Here is a 20,002-nt window from a genome sequence, read left to right on the forward strand (position 1 = left end):
AGCGTCTGATTTCAGCTCACAGCATGATCTCACAGTTCGTGGGCTCGAGCCCTATGTCGAGCTCTGTGCTGACAACTCAGAACCTTGAGCCTGCTTCAGATTCTGTGTCTCCCTCTCTCTCTGCCCCTCCCCTGCTCGTGCTCTGTCTCTCTTTGTCTCTCAAAAATGAATAAACATTTAAAAAAATTAATATATAAATAAATAAACATAGGTTTAAATGCCTGAGTTAGGGGCATGGTCCTCCATGATTCTTTGGCATATTATGTTTATCACATAGTGTTTATCACTACATTATAATTGTCTATATCCTCCTCCATCCAGGCTCCTTGAGAGTAAGTAATGACTCTACCTTATTCATCATAATATAACTCTGTTTTCAAATGACAAAACTAAGGCTAATAAAAGAAAGTTACCAGAAGCCATATGTTTGTTCAAGGAAAAGTATTCTGTTTTGTAAGAGAGAAGCTGGCATTGTAGTGGGTACCACTAACTCTTGGATGGGCAAGCATAGTCTGGTTGGCTACTCTGTAAGGTGCTGTGAAGGGAATTCTGTGCTAGTGAAAAAGTTGGAAATAGATGATCTTTGAGGTCCTCTGGAATACTTTGATTCACTAGAGAGAAATTGAAATTGCCAGATTAAATAATTTTTATTAATTACCAATTTATGGCTATTCCTGTTTCATCTTGTTTTGCCCATTCCCATACAATCTTCAACTCTTATAAATATTTTGAAACATATCACATTGTATTATTTCACCTGTCAATATTTATATATGTGTCTCTAAAACATAATTATTTTATTGAAAAGATGATTTTTAATAATCGCATAAGAAAGGATACAGCCTGTGGCGCCTGAGTGGCTCAGTTGGTTGGGTGTCCGACTTCAGCTCAGGTCATGATCTCGCAGTTCGTGGGTTTGAGCACCACGTCAGGCTCTGTGCTGGTGGCTTGGAACCCAGGGCCTGCCTCGGATTCTGTGTCTCCCCCTCTCTCTGCTCCTCTCCCACTTGTGCTCTGTCTCTGTCTCTCTCAAAAATAAGATTAAAAAAAAAAAGATAGTCTTCCTGTATGCTGTTGGTTGGGATATAGATTAACAGATAATATATGTTTTGCCAAAGTGAGCACTAGTTTAACAGATAACTTAAAATAAAATTGATTAACAGATAGTTTTGGACAGCAGTTTTTCAAATTTTAAAAAGCTTGAAAACATTAATTAAATTAAAAAATGTTTATCCTGGGTTCTATGCAAAGTCACAGTGCTACTCAGAAAAACATCATACATAAAGATATTCTTTTATGCAATATGCTGTCAACTGGGTAAAATAAAAATTTTCACAGGAAAGACAGAAAAATACATAAAAATATTAACAGTGATTATGTTTGGTAGATTATGAGTGTTTTTTTTTTACTTCTGTTTCTTTGTTTTTAAAGTTTTCTTCAATTAGCATGTACTATTTTTGTATTAAGTAAAAAAAATAACAAAAAAATTACCTTATTCAGCAGTTTATAGATCATCTCAGGTTTCCTTTGTCTATACTCTTGAGAAAATTAAGTTTAAAAATTACATATGCTTTTATTTTCTTGGTATAACAACTTTGCTCCTTTGCCTAGTTTTGTGTGGTCAAATTTATAGATTGAAGAATAATTTGGGAGCACAGATTTTCCTTAAAACATTTGTATAGAGGGGCGCCTGGGTGGCTTAGTTGGTTAAGCGTCCGACTTTCGCTTAGGTCATGATCTCGCGGTTCGTGGGTTCGAGCCCCGCGTCGGGCTCTGTGCTCACTGCCGGCTCAGAGCCTGGAGCCTGTTTCAGTCTGTGACTCCCTCTCTCTCTGACCCTCCCCTGCTCACGCTGTCTCTCTCTCTCTCTCCTAGAAATAAATAAAGCATTAAAAAAAAAAAACATTTATATAGACAAATTTTCTGTTAAAAATCCTTATCTAGGGTAATCAAACATATAAACCTGCAGTTGCTTGCTCCGTGCCTTGGGCAGGTATTACTAATCAATGACAGCCCTTCTTCCCACTGCGCTTGCACTTGGCCTTCAAATCCTCTAGCCCAGCATTTTAGGCAGCCACTGTAGGTCCTCATGTTTGACTCACATAATGAGATCTGTTTGCCATTCTCAGTTTTGGGACAGTCTTCTTTAGGCTAGTGATGTACAGAAATAAACTAAAATATTGAGTTTATTAAAACTCCTTTGCATGCAGCTTTCTCTTCAGTTATCTAAATTTTTCTTTTGCCTTTTAGGTGATGGTAGCTGTTTCATTGTCCAACAAGACCTAGACTATCTCATTGAGCTCACTGGGGCCGACTGTGACCCTGTGTACAAGGTACAGGCATGGGAGGAGCCTGGGTGATTTTCACCTGGGATCTGGGGCTTATGAGGGGATCGAATCCAGCTACTTGGTGGGCATTCAGGATGATAAAACACTTAGGGGCAAGATAGAAGGCAGAAAGATAATGAGATAATGCATACGAAAAATATGTGAATTTTAAATCTGTAAATATTAGTTGTCATTATTATTATTTAAAATTCACTCATTTGATTAGAGTGGAAAGAGAAAAATGAAAGGAGAAATATCTATTGACCAGACATTCTGTTGGATGTTTGGATGTTTTATGTGTATCATCTTGTTTCGTTGCTATTATTCTTAAAGTATAGGTATTATTATTTCTCTTGTTTTTATACAGTTAATACATACCTGTAAAAATTCAAACAGTACAAAATTATACAGACTTAAAGGTACCTTTTAAGACCTTTTTGGTTTCACTCTTCTTTCCAGAAGTAAGTAGCATTAACAGTTCGGTATGTATCAACTAGTTTTGGACAATCTACACTTACATCCTGTGTTTATGTATTTATGTAAATAGTGCAGTTTATTTTTTGTTCGTACATAATTGGGATCATTCTATGTGTATTGTTCTATAACTTTTTGTTTTAGTTAACATCTTGTTATGTTAGATGTTTTTTAGTTAACATCCTTTTTAAATGTCTTTTTCAATAAAAAAATTTTTTTTAATGTTTTATTTATTTCTGAGAGAGAGAGAGAGACAGAGTGAGCAGGGAAGGGTCAGAGAGAGAGGGAGACACAGAATCCGAAGCAGGCTCCAGGCTCTGAGCTAGCTGCCTGCACAGAGCCTGATGCAGGGCTTGAACCCACGAACCGTGAGATCATGACCTGAGCCAAAGTCAGAGGAGAGGCTTAACCAACTGAGCTACCCAGGCACCCCTTTTAGTTAACATCTTTAGTTAACAGCTCTTTTCAGATAAATGTACATAGATTCACTTCATTTTTTTAAAATGTTCTATTATTTATTTTTGAGAGAGAGAGACAGCATCAGTGGGGAAGAGGCAGAGAGAGAGGGAGCACAGAATCTGAAGCAGGTTTGTCAGCACAAAGTCTGATGTGGGGTTCAAACTCCCGAACTGTAAGATCATGAACTGAGCTGAAGTCAGACAATTAATTGAGCTACCCAAGCGCCCCTAGATCCACTTCATTTTTAAAAATCTCTGTGTAGTGTTTTGTATTGTAAATTAACACACCATTTTCATTTTGTGAGAAAAGTGAGATCCAGAGTACAAGTGAGAAAAATGGGATCCAGAGTAGTTGAGAAAGTTGCCTTAGGTCATGTAGCTATGCTTCAGCAAACCTGAGATTAAGTTACTTTCAGAATTCATGCTACTTCTACTAAATTAATGGTTCTTAACAGTTGAGTCTCAGGCTGCTTCTTTTTTTTTTTTTGAGGGGGTGATACAGACTTTTTGAGTTAGATTTTTCTATTTACAGCTGAGATCACATGTAAATGCTATTTTGCTGGTCTGCCTGGGTATATTAATCCTAATGAGTTTAGATTTATGATGAGTGGGCTCAGTCATATAAAAACAAAAAAACACATATTGTTTTAAAACAGCACATGTTGTGCTCCTCCTATTAGGCCAGTTTTGGTTAAAAACCACTGGTTTCAAAGCTCAGTCTGAATTAGAAGATGAATCAAGATATACACTGTATGATTCTAAAATCTATTTTAGCCATTTTGTACAGTTGCTATTTTATTGGACTACAATATATGTTTGTTTGTTTGTTTGTTTGTTTTTTTAAGGACACTGGGAGTGCCTGAGTGGCTCAGTCGATTGAGCATCTGACTGTTGATTGTGGCTTAGGTCATGATCCCAGGGTCATGAGATTGAGCCCCTCATTGGACTCCATGCTGAGTGTGAAGCCTGCTTAAGATTCTTTCTCTTTTCCCCTCTGCCCCTCTCCTGCTAGCATTCTCTTTCTATCTAAATAAAAAATAAATAAGGCCCAGGTCCTCTTCTAATTCTCCCACACTGTGCAGCTCACAAATGGTTCTGAAATTAGAACATTCATTGTTGTACTTAAAAACTTAGGGATGTGGGGGGTGCTTGGATGGCTCAGACAGTTAAGTGTCCAACTCTTTTATTTTATATTTTTTGTTATTTTTGAGAGAGAGAGTACAAGGGGCAGAGAGAGAGGAAGAGAGAGAGAACCCATGAGGGGCAGAGAGAGAGAGTGTGTGAAAGAGAGTGCAGAGCACAAAGTGGGGCTCCAGTTCACCTGATACGGGGCTTGAGCTCACAAACCTGAGATCATGACCTGAGCTGAAGTTGGATGTTTAACCGACTGAGCCACCCAGGCGCCCCAAGTGTCCAACTCTTGATTTCGGTTCAGGCCATGATCTCACGGTTTGTGGGATTGAGCCCCACATGGGGCTCTGTGCTCTTAGCTCAGAGCCTGCTTGGGATTCTCTTTCTTCCTCTCTCTGCCCCTCCCCTGCTTGCAGACAGTGTGCACACATACTCTCTTTTAAACAAATTTTTTAGACAAATTTATTAAATCTTAAAAAGAAAACTTAAGGACATGGAGAGTCAGATAGAACAGAGGAAAAGAAAGCCATAAGTGGGCATATGAAGAACTAAGCTGCTGTATCCCAACACCTGTGTTATGTGTGGTTTAACTAAATGAACACAGGAGGCCAACATTAGTAGACCTGCTCAATTCACCTTCCAAATCTGAACAATAAGACTAAAAGCTCAGGCTTGCAATTTCTACTATGCATAGTTCCACCAGTGACGAGGACCTCATAAGCAAGATCTCTCCTCCTGCACAATATGATGCATGCACCCAGCCTGCCTAGCAGCTGAATAGCTGGAGGTGCCAGCACTGCCCAGATAACATGAACCATGGTTTCTTGTAGTTTCTTCACAACAGGAGCATCACATCCCTCAGCATGGAGGTTGGAGGAGTGGGCCAGCCTGCCGTTATGGCTGCTGGCTGTCTTTGGTTTATTTGAACCAGTCTCTATTTCTCCAGTCTTAAAAGATGGTTCCAGTATAGAGTTGGTTCCACTGTAGAGAAGAGACTTTCGGAATGCTGTGATCAACCTCATTTTCCACCTTTGCTTTGTAATTGTATCCCAAAATGGCTACAACTGCTATGACAAAATCCAGGAGTAGGATGATGACTGATATGGCAAGTCTGCAGCAGCTTTCCTAGATTATGGCACAGCAGCCAATCAACCAAAAATGAAAAGTGGCGCTCCACGGTTGAGATCACTGCAGCAGGGAAGAGAGGATATACATCTGCAAAGAAGTGATCATAGTCATCATAAGTGATGAAGACCTGGCTTCCACGTAGTGTAAAATGCCAGCTTCCCCTGAAGATGAGGTTGAGAAACTCCTCAGTCTTAGAGGAGGTGCCGCACTGGCCCATCTGTGGTGCCGGCAGCCTACTGGCACCATGCACACACCAAGCAAGGTGGCAGTGGTGGCTGAGCCTTCCCACTGGAGGCTGCATGCCTGAGTGGGACTCACCACAGCCCCTGGTGCCATTGTGCAGCCCCAGCGGTGCCTCGCTCCTCATCAGACAGGCACTTACTGAGAACTTCTTTGATATAATTTTACAAGGTTCAGAGATACCCTGGCCCATCTGTGGGTCATCTCCTTTCCTAGGTACAGACCCTCTGCCCTCAGATATGCTATTTGGATAATTCCTTTCTCTGTTCTGTAGTCATAAGTGCCCTGGACCTTCGCCACCTATTTTTGTTTTATTTCAATTAATTCATTTCTTTAAAAAAAATTTTTTAAGGTTTTATTTATTCCTGAGAGAGAGAGAGGCATTGTGAGCAAGGGAGGGTCAGAGAGAGAGGGAGACAAAGAATCTGAAGCAGTCTCCAAGCTCTGAGCTAGCTGTCAGCACAGAGCCCGATGGAGGACTCGAACCCACGAGCTGTGAGATCATGATCTGAGCCGAAGTTGGATGCTTAACCGACTGAGCCACCCAGGTGCCCCCATTCATTTCTTATTTAATTTACATCCAAGGTAGTTAGCATATAGTGCAACAATGATTTCAGATGCCCCTTACCCATTTAGCCCATCCCCCTCCCACAACCCCTTCAGCAGCCCTCTGTTCTCTATATTTGTCTCTTATGTTTTGTCCCCCTCCCTGTTTTTATATTATCTTTGCTTCCCTTCCCTTATGTTCATTTGTGTAGTATCTTAAATTACTCATATGAATGAAGTCAAATGATATTTGTCTTTCTCTAATTTTGTTTAGCATAATATCCTCTAGTTCCATCCATGTAGTTGCAAATGGCAAGATTTCATTCNGGATAGCGGCCACCTATTTTTATATCATGGATATAATTCTCCTCTTGTCTTTGGAGTCAATAGAGCTTCTTAGACTTACTTGTACTAAAGCAGGTCAGTGACAGGGCTCTGTGTTTTTGGAATAGAAGAATCCCAGGCTTCCTTTGAGCTGTGAATTCTTATGTTCCAGGTAGCCACATGGGAGAAGCAGATCTACACATGCTGTCGAGATGGTCTTGTGCGACGCTATCAGCTTTCTGACCTCTGACCCCTTGGAAAGAAGAATCCCAGTTAATGAAAAAGTTTGGCCCTAGTCCACAAAAGAGAATAATCATTAGTCCTTCTCAAGGACATTGTCCCTTTATTGTCTTGGGCACCCTTTGGACATCACAGAAAATCAGCTACATTGGCCCATGTAGAATTAGCATTCCATGATAAAACCTACTGTGAACTGAGTAAGAAGCTCACATTTGAACCATGTATAAGCTCACCTCCAACAACAAGGGCGAGGATATGGATGCTTACAGTTTGACCTTAATACCATTTGTGTTAAATGTTTGCAGTGACCAGAGGACTAGAGCCTTTTCTCTGAAGGAAACAAAGAAAATATGTTTGGAGGAGTCTGAATTCGAAAAACTTTGTTAAATATTTACTCCAGAAAGTCATTTAAGTTGATTGAGCTCTTGTCTTAGGCACTTCCTGTTGGCCTGGACATAGAGAAAGACTGCTTGTTAGCAGTAAATATCCCATAAGCAGCAATCTGGGAAAAGATTCTTACACAGATAGGGAAACTGTCTCAGTGTGGACAGCAGTTTTCTGCTACATGTGACTTTCAGTCCTAGGCAAACTGACATGGTTGATCATCCCAAATACAGGTGATAAAATTGAATCTTATCATTGTAAAGGCAGTGGCTGTCTAATTGTGGTCCCTTGAACAGCTGCATTGGTATCATCTGGGAATTTGTTAGAAATAGAAATTCCTGGGACGCCTGGGTGGCTTAGTCGGTTAAGCATCCGACTTTCGCTTGGGTCATGATCTCGCGCGGTTCGTGGGTTCGAGCCCCGCGTCGGGCTCTGTTCTGACTGCCAGCTCAGAGCCTGGAGCCTGTTTCATTCTGTGACTCCCTCTCTCTCTAATACTCCCCTGCTCACGCTGTCTCTCTCTCTCTCTCTTAGAAATAAATTTTAAAAAAACATTAAAAAAAAAAAGAAAAAAAAAGAAATAGAAATTCCTATGCCCACCTCAGCCCAAATCAGAAATTCTATGGGTAGAGCCGACCCAGTGATTCTGATGCATGCTAAAGTTTGAGACCTAGAGGAAGAGATAGTGAAGGGCACTTAGTCATAGCTGGAACACAGTGCTCATAGGATGGTGAGGCTGGTCTGTAGGAGATAAGGCTGCAGAGGTTGGCAGGACCCTGATAGTGAAGGGGTTTGAATGCCAGGTAAGGAGCTTGAATTTCATTTGGTTCACGAGAAACCCATCGAAGGATTTTAAGCAAAGGTATAACATAGTCCCCTCTTTTTCTTTTTTCCAAAATAAAAATGGAGTCATAATATATATATTCTGTGTTTTATTTTCACTTAGAATCTCTGAGTTCTTTCTATCTTAGTACATTTAGAACTTCTTTGTTCTTTTTAACACTTTCCAGAATATGAATGCCTTGTCATTTACATTTTAGGTATTATTAGACATTTGAGCTGGGCAATGTAGGCTAAGATCTGGATTTATTTAAGGGGAAGAAGCCAATTCCTGGCTTGGATAATAGTATGATTCACAGCATGTAGTGTTTATAACTTTACTAAGACATGAAGATAGACTCAGATGAATTGATTTGCCAAGGGTCATAGAGAACAGGAACTTGAACACCATTTATCTTTAAATACATTTTTTCTACCTGTTGTGTATGTCTAAATTGTGAAAGTAAAATATTGTTATTTGTTGGATATTACTGGGTATTTACTCTATTTGGGGGACACCATTTATACATTTAATCCTCACAACACTTAAAAAGGAAATGGTATTTTTTTTTTATAGACAAGGAAATTGAGACTCAAGAAATTAAGTATTGGAGCACCTGGGTGGCTCAGTCGGTTAAGCATCTGACTTCGACTCAGGTCATGATCTCATAGTTCATGAGTTAGAGCCCTGCATCAGGCTCTGTGGTGAAGCTCAAGGCCTGGAGCCTACTTTGGATTCTGTGTCACCTTCTGTCTCTCTGCCCCTTCCTTGCTCACATTCTGTCTGTCTCAAAAATAAGTAAACATTAAAAAAAAAGAAAGAAATTAAGTACCAAACCCTTGTTTTGGACCTTGCTTGGTCTGTCTTCAAGGCCTATGCTCCCTCTACTATGCCACATGGTCACAAGACCTCTGGGACTAGACCAGTTTCATATAAGGAATGATTTGTGATAACGTCAGGTAGACCCAAACCTGTTCTGGAGCACAGAAATATTGAATTGGAGGAGGCCCAGAGGAAACCTCTAAGAAGTCAGATGAAGAAGACTGGATGAGGGAGGATATGGCTGAGTTCACCTAGCAGGTGTGTCTGTGAGTTCCTGTTCCAGGATTCACTCTTCTTCACAGGCATCGCATCTATAAGCCCCTTTTCATAGGTCTCCAGAGTTGATGGATGCAGTGATCCTTGATAGCTGCCCTGAAATCCAGATTCAAACAGAAGGAGCAGAGGCTTGCCCTCGGTGCCAGAAGCCTTGTCTTTTCTGAATGGAATATCCCCAGTATGCTGCCCACAAAGCTTCTCCCCCTCTTTTTCTCCTTTTGGGTTGAAGAGTGCATTCTGGTTAAGGACGGGTGTACAACCCTCTTCTGCAGCTGTACTGGCCCAGGGAGGCTACATCTTGTTTCTTGGCTTTCGGATGCCCCCTTGTGAATAATTGTGAGAAGTGCCTCTTTCTGAAATCTGGAAAGCTGTCAGTAGCATCAGTTATTGAGCAAATACTTGGTGCCAGGCACAGTCTACACAATAGCCTTGCACAGTAAAGGTTTCCTTTTTTTTTTTTAATTTTATTTATTTACTTAGAGAGTGCAAGTGCAATTGGAGAAGGACAGAAAGAGGAAGAGGGATATAATCCCAAGCAGGATCCATGCTGTCCATGCAAGAGCATGATGCCAGGTCTGGTCTCACAAACTGTGAAATCATGACCCAAGCTGAAATCAAGTATTGGATGCTTAACTGACTGAGCCACCCAGGTGCCCCATAAAGTTTCTTTTTCTTGAACACGTCTCTTTGTGGATATATTTTTTTCCTAATTTACTTTTCACTTTGAAATAATTTCATACCTTCAGAAAAATGGCAAGGATATGGTAACTCTGTGTTTAACATTTTAAGACTACCACCTGTTTTCCAAGTGGCTGCACCATATTACATTCTCAGCAGCGGTGTTTAAGGGTTCTGATTTCTCTATGTCCTTGCTAACACTTGGTTTGTCTGTCTTTTTTATTATAATCATTTGGTTACAGTGATGTCTACCAGGTTTGTCCGTGAAGACATGTTTTGTATTTTGTGGAGAGCTGCTTTGAGACTATAAATATCCTCTACCTCATACAGCTTGCATCATCTAGTTTCAGCATTTGTTGATGATTTCTGTTTGAGTCAGTTATTCCTACTATAATTGCCAAAAGGTGATTTTATAATTTTCATCATTCTTTTTCATTTATAATTTGCTTTCTACTCTAAGGTAGTGGTTTCCTTTCCCCCACTTATTTAATTACTAATTCACTCATTCATCATAGATCTATTAGTGTGGACTACATGTGGGTTCATATTTTATTCTATGGATTATAATCCAATATTATTATTATTTATTGTGGTGTTTAAATTATTCCAGCTGAGCCAGTGGTAGCTTCTTAAAGCTGGATCCTATATCCTTTTGTTTCTATCTTTCTTTTAGCACTTCCATATTTTCTGATACTACAAGATATTCAAGCTTCATCTTATACTGTCCCACCCCAGTCCTGGAATTGGTCATTTGTCTAGATAGCCCCAGTTCTTTTTAGTGGAGAATGGATTTGGATATCAAGTCTGGGCACTCTATGTATATCCTTTGTAATCGGGGTAGTATTGCATCTAGCCCCATCAGTGGACAGTACATATATATATTTCCGCATCCATCATTCTAGAGATACATTAAAGTTCATGAGTACACGCTGATGTCTCCCAATTCCAATCCAGCTCCACTGGGATTGTTTTAGTGTGCATACATACCTCCTTCCCCCAACAGTGAGAAACTTGGCTCTCATAATCCTCAATATTTCACTTATTTGCCCAATACCTCTGTGAGTAACTAATCTGGTAAACACACAGACCACCTCCCCTTTCACCCCAGCCTCTGCACACATGGTGCCTCTTAGATAGAGTCTCCTGCATTCACCTCAGCCAGTCCCAGGCTGAGCAAGGTTCTCGCCCAGCCCTCTGGGTTTAATTTGTAATAACATCTTTTTTTCTGGTAATAAGAGTAAAATAAATGGCCAATCACATGAAAAGATACTCAACTTCAGTAGTTAATTAAATGGAAATTAAAATCCACAAGAAAGCTAAGAAATGCAAAAAATAAAAAACAATGCCATATTTTTACTTAACAAATAAGCAACTATGGCTATGAAATCATTGTTTCAGGTCCTAAAACTAGTAGCTAACAGGATTTGGAACTTAGTCTCTGATTCTACTGTCTCAGTGCTAAGGGAGCATTTTCCATATGATACATACTTTTGTATAATTTTATTTAATATTTTCATATCTACCCTACGGTGGAGTACATGTTAATAATCCTGTTCATTCAAGGAAACAGAGTTGCGGCAACTAAGTACACTTGCTTCAGGCCAACTAAGTACACTTGCTTCAGGTCACACAAATGGGAAGTGAGCACAGCAGCATCAGGATATAGTTACTTTTTGACCAGTCAACTTACCCAACTGTAGTTTACTTCTTAGCTCTTTAATTGATTTCTCTGTCCTTTGGCCTGATTCCAAAAGTGTGTTTTAACTCTTCAAAATATACCTGAATTAGACCTTTGGCCTCAAATAATATGAGAGCAACACTAAAGCAGGCCCTCCTTTGTAATAGTGTGGTTTCAGAGGATCTAGGAAAGTTCTTAAATATCTCCGTCACTAGTATCTAAAATGCTATCAGAGGACCAAGCTTTTCAATCCACAATTAGAGATGAAGTTTAAGATGTAGCATTCTTCTTTCCTCATATGGTAGATATTAGATCCTTTGTTAAGAACACGTTTCTGGGATGCCTGGATGGTTCAGTTGGTTGAGTATCCAACTCTTGATTTTGGCTCAAGTCATGATCCCTGGATTATGGGATCAAGCCCTGCATTGAGCTCCACACTGAACATGGAGCCTGCTTAAGATCCTCTATCCCATTGCCACTCTCCCTTACTCATGTGCCCTCTCTCTCTCTCTCTTTCTCTCTCTCAAAAACAAAACAAGAACAAAACAACCCAATAAAAGCCACATTTTTATTTGAGAGGAATCAAAGGCTGAGTAAAGGAGTAATACTTAGAAAAGGTACTCCTGAAGTAGGAAGAGGAGGAGAAAAGGAAGGGATATAGTGTGTCATTGACTTAGGGAAAGACCACTGGAACAATAGTTCAGATACAAGCCCATACATATATGAAAACATTATATATAACATAGCAATCAATAAAGATTGGTGCAGATAACAAAGGACTGTTAAATACGTGGCTCTGGGACAGTAAGATATCTAAAAGGAAAAAACGATACTACCTTGTACCATATTTTTTAAAAGGGTGGATTAAAGATTTAAGAGGGAAATGGACTCTTAGAAGAAAATATGGGTGAAGATCTTTATGTCCCTGTACAGAGAATATTTCTTAAACTAGACACCAGAAATATAACCAAAAAGGAAAAGATTGGTAAGTTCTACCCCATTAAAAAAAAAAAAAGTAAAAAGTCAAGCTCCAAAGTGAAAGGGATTTGTACTTTATGTTTTCTTTTATTTTTTTAATTTTTAAAAACTGTTTATTCATTTTTGAGAGAGAGGGGCAGAGGGGTAGGGAGAGAGGGAGACAGAGGATTCAAAGTGGGCTCTCTGCTGACAACAGAGAGCCCCATGTGGGGCTTGAACTCATGAAATGTGAGAACTGTGAGATCATGACCTAAGCCAAAGTCAGAAGTTTAACCAACTAAGCAACCCAGGTGCCCCTGTATTTTATATTTTAAACGAAGAAACATAAAACTTGAGGAATCACATACAGAAAAAAAAAAAAACCCAATACGAAAATGGGCAGAAGGCATAAATAGGAATTTCACAATGAAAAACAAATAGCCAGTAAGCATAAAAAGATGGTCAAACAAAATATGCAAATTAAAATTCACAGTGAGATGCTATTTCACATCTGTAGCAGCAAACATTTAAAAACTTGATCTCAGTGGTGCCTGGCTGGTTCAGTGGGTAGAGGGTGTGACTCTTGATCTCAGGGTTGTAAGTTCAAGGCTCACTTTGGGCATAGAGCCTAATTAAAATAAAATAAAATAAACATACACACACATGTACTTTAAAAGAAAATTGAGGGTGCCTGAGTGGCCCAGTTGGTTAAGTGTCAGACTTCAGCTAAGGTCATGATCTCACGGCTCACGAGTTTGAAACCCACATCAGGCTCTGTGTTGACAGCTCAGAACCTGTAGCCTGCTTTGGATTCTGTATTTCCCTCTCTCTCTGCCCCTTTCCTGCTCTCTCTCTCTCTCTTGCTCTCGCTCTCTCTCTCTCAAAATTATAAAAACATTTAAAAAATAAAAAAAGAAATTTAAAAGAAAATTGAAATAAAAACTTGACATCAAGAGTGAGTACGTGAAGGGGCGCCTGGGTGGCTTAGTCGGTTAAGCGTCCGACTTTCGCTTAGGTCATGATCTCGCGGTTCGTGGGTTTGAGCCCCGCGTCAGGCTCTGTGCTGACTGCCAGCTCAGAGCCTGGAGCCTGTTTCAGTCTGTGACTCCCTCTCTCTCTGACCCTCCCCTGCTCACGCTGTCTCTCTCTCTCTCTCCTAGAAATAAATAAAAAATATTTAAAAAAAAAAAAACAGTGGAGAGAAACGTGACAAATACTACCTTAGCAGATAAAGGTCAGCATCACCAGTGATGTCATGTTGATAGTAGGTACCTTTGATATGATGGGATGAGAATAGAACTTCACTTCTGTGGGCTTCCTTCCAGAAGCTCCCAGGCTTAGTCTGATCATAAGAAAAACATCAAATCAGGGCACCTGGGTGGCTCAGTCAGTTAAGCATCCAACTCTTGGTTTCAGCTCAGGTCATGATCTCATGGTTTGTGGGTTTGAGCCCTACATCGGGCTTCACGCTGACAGTGTGGAGCCTACTTGGGATTCTCTCTCTCCCCCTTTCTCTCTGTCCCTCCCCCACTTGCACTGTCTCTTTCTCTCTCTTTCAAAATAAATACATTTAAAAAATAAAAAAGAAAAACATCAAAAAAATCCCATTAAGAGACTGTGTACAAAACAACTGACCAATACTCCTTAAACTATCAAAGTTGTCAAAATATAAGAAAAGTTTGAGAAACAGTTTTAGCTAGGAGGAGCCTAAGGAAATACAACTAAATGTGATGTGGTATCCCGGATGGGATCCTGGAACAGAAAACAAAGACATTAGGTTAAAAACTAGGAAATCTGAATAAAGTATGGACTGTCATTATAAATGTTGTAACCAAAGGAAACAATCAACAAAACTAAAGCAACCTGCTAAATGGGAGAAGATATTTGCAAATGACATATCTGATAAAGGGATAATGTAAAGAATGATACCACTCAACACTCCCCTTCCCCAAATAATACAATTAAAAATGGTCAGAAGACATCGACATTTCTCCAAAGAAAACATGCAGGTGTCCAACAAACACATGAAAAGATGGCTCAACGTCATTCATCATCAGGGAAATGCAAATCAAAATTACAATGAGATATCACCTTATATCTGTCAGAATGGCTAAAATAAAACACACAAGAGGGGCATGGAGGAGGACACTTGTGGGGATGAGCACTGAGTGTTATGTGGAAACTAATTTGACAATAAACTATTAAAAAAAATGTGTATCAAATCAACAAAATAAAATAAAATAAAATAAAACACACAAGAAACAGCAAGTGTTGGGCAGGATGTGAAGGAAAAGGAACTCTTTTGCTCTGTTGGTGGGAATGCAAACTGGTGCATCCATTGTGGAAAAGAGTACGGAGGTTCCTCAAAAAATTAAAAATAGAACTCCCTTACGATCCCAATAATTGCACTACTGGATATCTATCAAAAAATACAAAAACACTAATTCAAAAGTATGAATGTGCCCTTATGTTTATAGCAATTTTATTTACAATAAGCAAACTATGAAAGCAGCCCAATGCNCCATAAAAAAAGAATGAAATCTTGTCATTTGAACAGCATGGATGGAACTAGAGCATATAATGCTAAGCAAAATAAGTCAAAGTCAAATACTATATGATTTCACTCATGTGGAATTTAAGAAAAAAAACAAAGGAAAAAGAGAGACAAACCAAGAAACAGACTCTTAATTCTAGAGAACAAACTGATTGTTATGGGGAGGGGGGTGAAATAGGTAAAGGGATTAGGTAGTGCACTTGTGATGAGCACTGGGGGATGTATGGAATTGTTGAATCACTGTATTGTACACCTGAAACTAACACTGTATGTTAACTATACTGTAATTAAAAACTTAATAAATAAAATGTCACTAAATTGAACATTAAAAAAAACCCTGATGTATCAGTATTATTTATGATAAATATACCATACTCATGTAAGTTATTAATAATACAGGAAATTGGGTGTTGGGTATATGGGAATTCTATACTGTCATCCCAACTTTTCTGAAAATCTAAAACTATTCTAAAGTTTAAAATTTATTTTTTAAATTCAGCAAATGCATTTGTTCTGAAAACTTTTAATTAAAACTAATTGCTACTTTCTCTGTGAAAGAACACTGTGGAGACACATCATTCAACAATCATAATCTTTCACTGAGTAGTGTTAGAATACAGAGACAAAGACGAATGTGGGAAGTGCAGTGTGCTCAACTCTGTGAAACATTACTCTGCAGAATCCAGCATTCAGTTACACAGTTGTCTCACTAAGATGGTAATGTGTAAAAACTCAACCACGGAATATGAGCTGAGTGTTATATACTCAACTCTGTGAAAGAACACTGTGGGGAATCCATCATTCAACTACCGTCAGGTTTCTTTAGGTTGATAGTGATTGAAAACAGATGTTGAGACCAATGAGGGAAGTGCAGGATGCTCAAATCTGTGAAAAAACACTGTGCAGAATGCAGCATTCAGTCCCTATGTTGTAAAACGAGGTTTGTATTGTTTGAAAATACATGCATGGAAGTATCAGGTAAGTGTTTTACTCAACTCTGTGAAAGAACACTGTGGGGAACCCATCATACAATTACCGTCATGTTTCACTAGGTTGAGAGTGATTGAAAACACATGCTGAGACCAATGTGGGAAGTGCAGTGTGCTCAACTTGTTGAAAAAAACACTGTACAGAGTGAAGTACGCAGATACAATCTTGTTTCACTAAGTTAGTAATGTGTGAAAACACAGGCCTGGAAGTATGAGTGTTATATACTCACCTCTGTGAAAGAACACTGTGTGGAATGCATCATTCAACTACCATCATGATTTCCTAGGTTGGTAGTGATTGAAACCACATGCTGAGACCATGGAAGGAAGTGCAGGATGTTCAACTCTGTGAAACAACACTGTGCGGAATGCAGCATTCAGTTACCATACTGTTTCACTAAGTTAGTAATGTTTGAAAACACATGCATGGAAGTATAAGCTCAATGTGATATACTCAACTCCGTGAAAGAACACTGTGTGGAACCCATCATTCAACTACCGTCCTCTTTCACTAAGTAGATAGTGATTGAAAACAGATGTTGAGACCAATGAGGGAAGTGCAGTGTGCTCAACTCTGTGACACCACACTGTGCAGAATAAAGAACTCAGTTACAATCTTGTTTTACTAAGTTAGTAAAGTGTGAAAACACATGCCTAGATGTATAAGATGAGTGTTATACACTCAACTCTGTGAAGGAACACTGTGGGGAACCCATCATACAACTACCGTCATGTTTCACTAGGTTGATAGTGATTGAAACCACATGTTGAGACCAATGTGGGACGCACAGTGTGCTCTATTCTCAGAAAAAAACATGGTACTGAGTGAAGTACTCAGTTACAATTTTGTTTCACTAAGTTAGTAATGTGTGAAAACACAGGCCTGTAAATATGAGTGTTATATACTGAACTCTATGAAAGAACACTGTAAAACACATCATTCAACTACCATCATGATTTCTTAGGTTGGTAGTGATTGAAAACAGATGCTGAGACCAATGAAGGAAGTGCAGTGTGCTCGACTCTGAAAAAACACTGTGCAGAATGCAGCATTCATTACCATATTGTTTCACTGAGTTAGTAATGTTTTTTAAATTTTAAATTTTAAATTTTTGTTTTACAGTTTATTGTCAAGTTGGTTTCCATATAACACCCAGTGCTCATCCCCACAAATGGCCTCCTCCATGCCCATCTCCCCCTCCCCCCCCACACCCATGAGTCCTCACTTCGTTCTCAGCATTCAAGAGTCTCTCATGGTTTGCCTCTCTCCCTCTTCCCCACTATTTTCCCCCTTCTCCTCCCCCACGGTCCTCCGTTAAGTTCCTCCTAATCCTCCTATATGTGCAAACATATGGTATTTGTCCTTCTCTGCCTGACTTATTTCGCTTAGCATAACACCCTCAAGGTCCATCCATGTTTGTACACATGGCCAGAGTTCATTCTTTCTCATTGCCACATAGTATTCCATCGTATAGATAAACCACATCTTCTTGATCCATTCATCCGTTGATGGACACTTAGGCTCATTCCATGTTTTGGCTATGGTTGAGTGTTGCTATGAACATTGGGATACATGTGCCTCTATGCATCAGCACTCCTATATCCCTTGGGTAAATTCCTAGCAGTGCTATTGCTGGGTCATAGGGGAGTTCTATTAAGTTTTTGAGGCACCTCCACACTGTTTTCCAGAGGGGCTGCACCAGTTTACATTCCCACAAATTATAAATGTTTATGCACCAAATATGGGAGCACCTAAATACATAAAACAATAAATCACAAACAGAAACAGTCTTATTGATAAGAACGTGCTAATAGCAGGGGACTTTAATAATCCACTTACAGCCATGGACAGATCAACTAGAAAGAAAATCAATAAAGACACTATGGACTTAAATGACACATTGGACCAGATGGATTTGAAAGATATATTTAGAACTCTACATTCTGAGGCTATGNTATAAATGTTTATGCACCAAATATGGGAGCACCTAAATACATAAAACAATAAATCACAAACAGAAACAGTCTTATTGATAAGAACGTGCTAATAGCAGGGGACTTTAATAATCCACTTACAGCCATGGACAGATCAACTAGAAAGAAAATCAATAAAGACACTATGGACTTAAATGACACATTGGACCAGATGGATTTGAAAGATATATTTAGAACTCTACATTCTGAGGCTATGGAATTCACATTATTCTCAAGTGCTCATGGCACATTCTTCAAGATAGATCACATACTGGGGTATAAAGCAGCCCTCGATAAATATTAAAAAAAATTGAGATCATACCATGCACACTTTCAGATCACACTGCTATGAAACTCAAAATCAATCCCAGGAAGAAGTCTGGAAAACCCCCAAAAACATGGAGGCTAAAGAACACTCTACTAAAGAATGAATGGGCCAATCAGGCAATTAGAGAAGAAATTAAAATATATGGAAACAAATGAAAATGAGATTTCAACAATCCAAACCCTATGGGATGCAGCGAAAGCAGTCTTAATAGAAAAGTACATTGCACTCCAGGCCTATTTCAAGAAATTAGAAAAAGCGCAAGTACAAAATCTAACAGCGCACCTAAAGCAACTAGAGAGAGAGCAACAAGAGCACCCCAAACCCAGTAGAAGAAGAGAAATAATAAAAATCAGGGCAGAAATAAACAATATAGAGAACAAAGAAACAGTTGAACAGATCAATGAAGCCAAAAGTTGGTTTTTTGAAAAAATAAACAAAATTGACAAACCTCTAGCCAGACTTCTCAAAAAGAAAAGAGAGAGCACTCAAATAGACAAAATCATGATTGAAAACGGACTGATTACAACCAACCCCTCAGACATACGAGCAATTATCAGGGAATACTATGAAAAACTATATGCTAACAAACTGGACAACTTACAAGAAATGGACAAATAGCTAAACACACTCTTTACCAAAATTCACACGGGAAGAGATCGAAAACCTGAACAAGTGAGGAAATCGAATCAGTTATCAAAAAACTCCCAACAAATAAGAGCCCTGGGCCAGATGGCTTCCCTGGGGAATTCTACCAGACATTTAAAACGGAATTAATACCCATTCTTCTCAACCATTCCCAAAAATAGAAACCTAAGGAAAACTCCCGGACTCATTTTATGAAGCCAGCATCACTTTGATTCCCAAGCCAGACAGAGACCCAGCAAAAAAGGAGAACTACAGGCCAATATCCTTGATGAATACAGATGCAAAAATACTCAAGATACTTGCAAATCGAATTCAACAGCACATAAAAAGAATTATCCACCAAGATCAAGTGGGAATCATTCCTGGATTACAAGGCTGGTTCAGTAATCGCAAATCAATCAATGTGATACATCACATCAACAAAAGAAAAGAGAAAAATCATATGATCTTGTCAATACATGCAGAAAAAGCATTTCACAAAATGCAGCAACCCTTAGTAAAGACCGTCAAGAAAGTCGTGATAGAAAGAACTTATTTAAACATCATAAAAGCCATCTATGAGAAGTCCTCAGCCAACATCATCGTCTACGGGGAAAAACTGAGAGCTTTCCCCCTGAGATCAGTAACATGGCAGGGATGTCCACTCTCACCACTGTTGTTGAATATAGTGCTGGAAGTCCTAGCATCAGTCATCAGACAACAAAAGGAAATCAAAGGCATCAGAATTAGCAAAGAGGAAGTCAAACTTTCACTTTTTGCAGACGACATGGTACTCTACATGGAAAACCCGGCAGACACCACCAGAAGCCTACTAGAACTGATCCAAGAATTCAGCCAAGTTGCAGGGTACAAAATCAACGGACAGACATTGGTTGCATTTTTATACGCCAATAATGAAACAACAGAAAGAGAAATCAAGAAACTGATCCCATTCACAACTGCACACAAAAACCATAAAATACCTAGGAATAAACCTCACCAAGAATACAAGAGATCTGTATGGTAAAAACTATAGAAAACATATGAAGG

General features: G+C 39.2%; 1 protein-coding gene and 1 pseudogene across 1 annotated transcript in view; one reads left to right on the plus strand and one right to left on the minus strand.

Moving 5' to 3' along the window:
- The window catches only part of PAAF1 (proteasomal ATPase associated factor 1), a 45,973-nt gene extending 37,802 nt beyond the window's left edge, over positions 1 to 8,171 (plus strand). Inside the window, exons 11-12 of the mRNA XM_077762256.1 lie at positions 2,251 to 2,333; positions 6,801 to 8,171. Coding sequence (XP_077618382.1) covers positions 2,251 to 2,333; positions 6,801 to 6,878 — 161 coding nt within the window. The 3' untranslated portion in view covers positions 6,879 to 8,171. The remainder of the gene's footprint in view (positions 1 to 2,250; positions 2,334 to 6,800) is intronic.
- Positions 5,023 to 5,815, minus strand: LOC144230007 (tetraspanin-3 pseudogene; annotated as a pseudogene).
- Positions 8,172 to 20,002: the final 11,831 nt, after the last annotated feature.

The sequence above is a fragment of the Crocuta crocuta genome, unplaced genomic scaffold (assembly GCF_008692635.1).
Source record: "Crocuta crocuta isolate KB4526 unplaced genomic scaffold, BGI_CrCroc_1.0 scaffold306, whole genome shotgun sequence".
Classification (NCBI taxonomy): domain Eukaryota; kingdom Metazoa; phylum Chordata; class Mammalia; order Carnivora; family Hyaenidae; genus Crocuta; species Crocuta crocuta.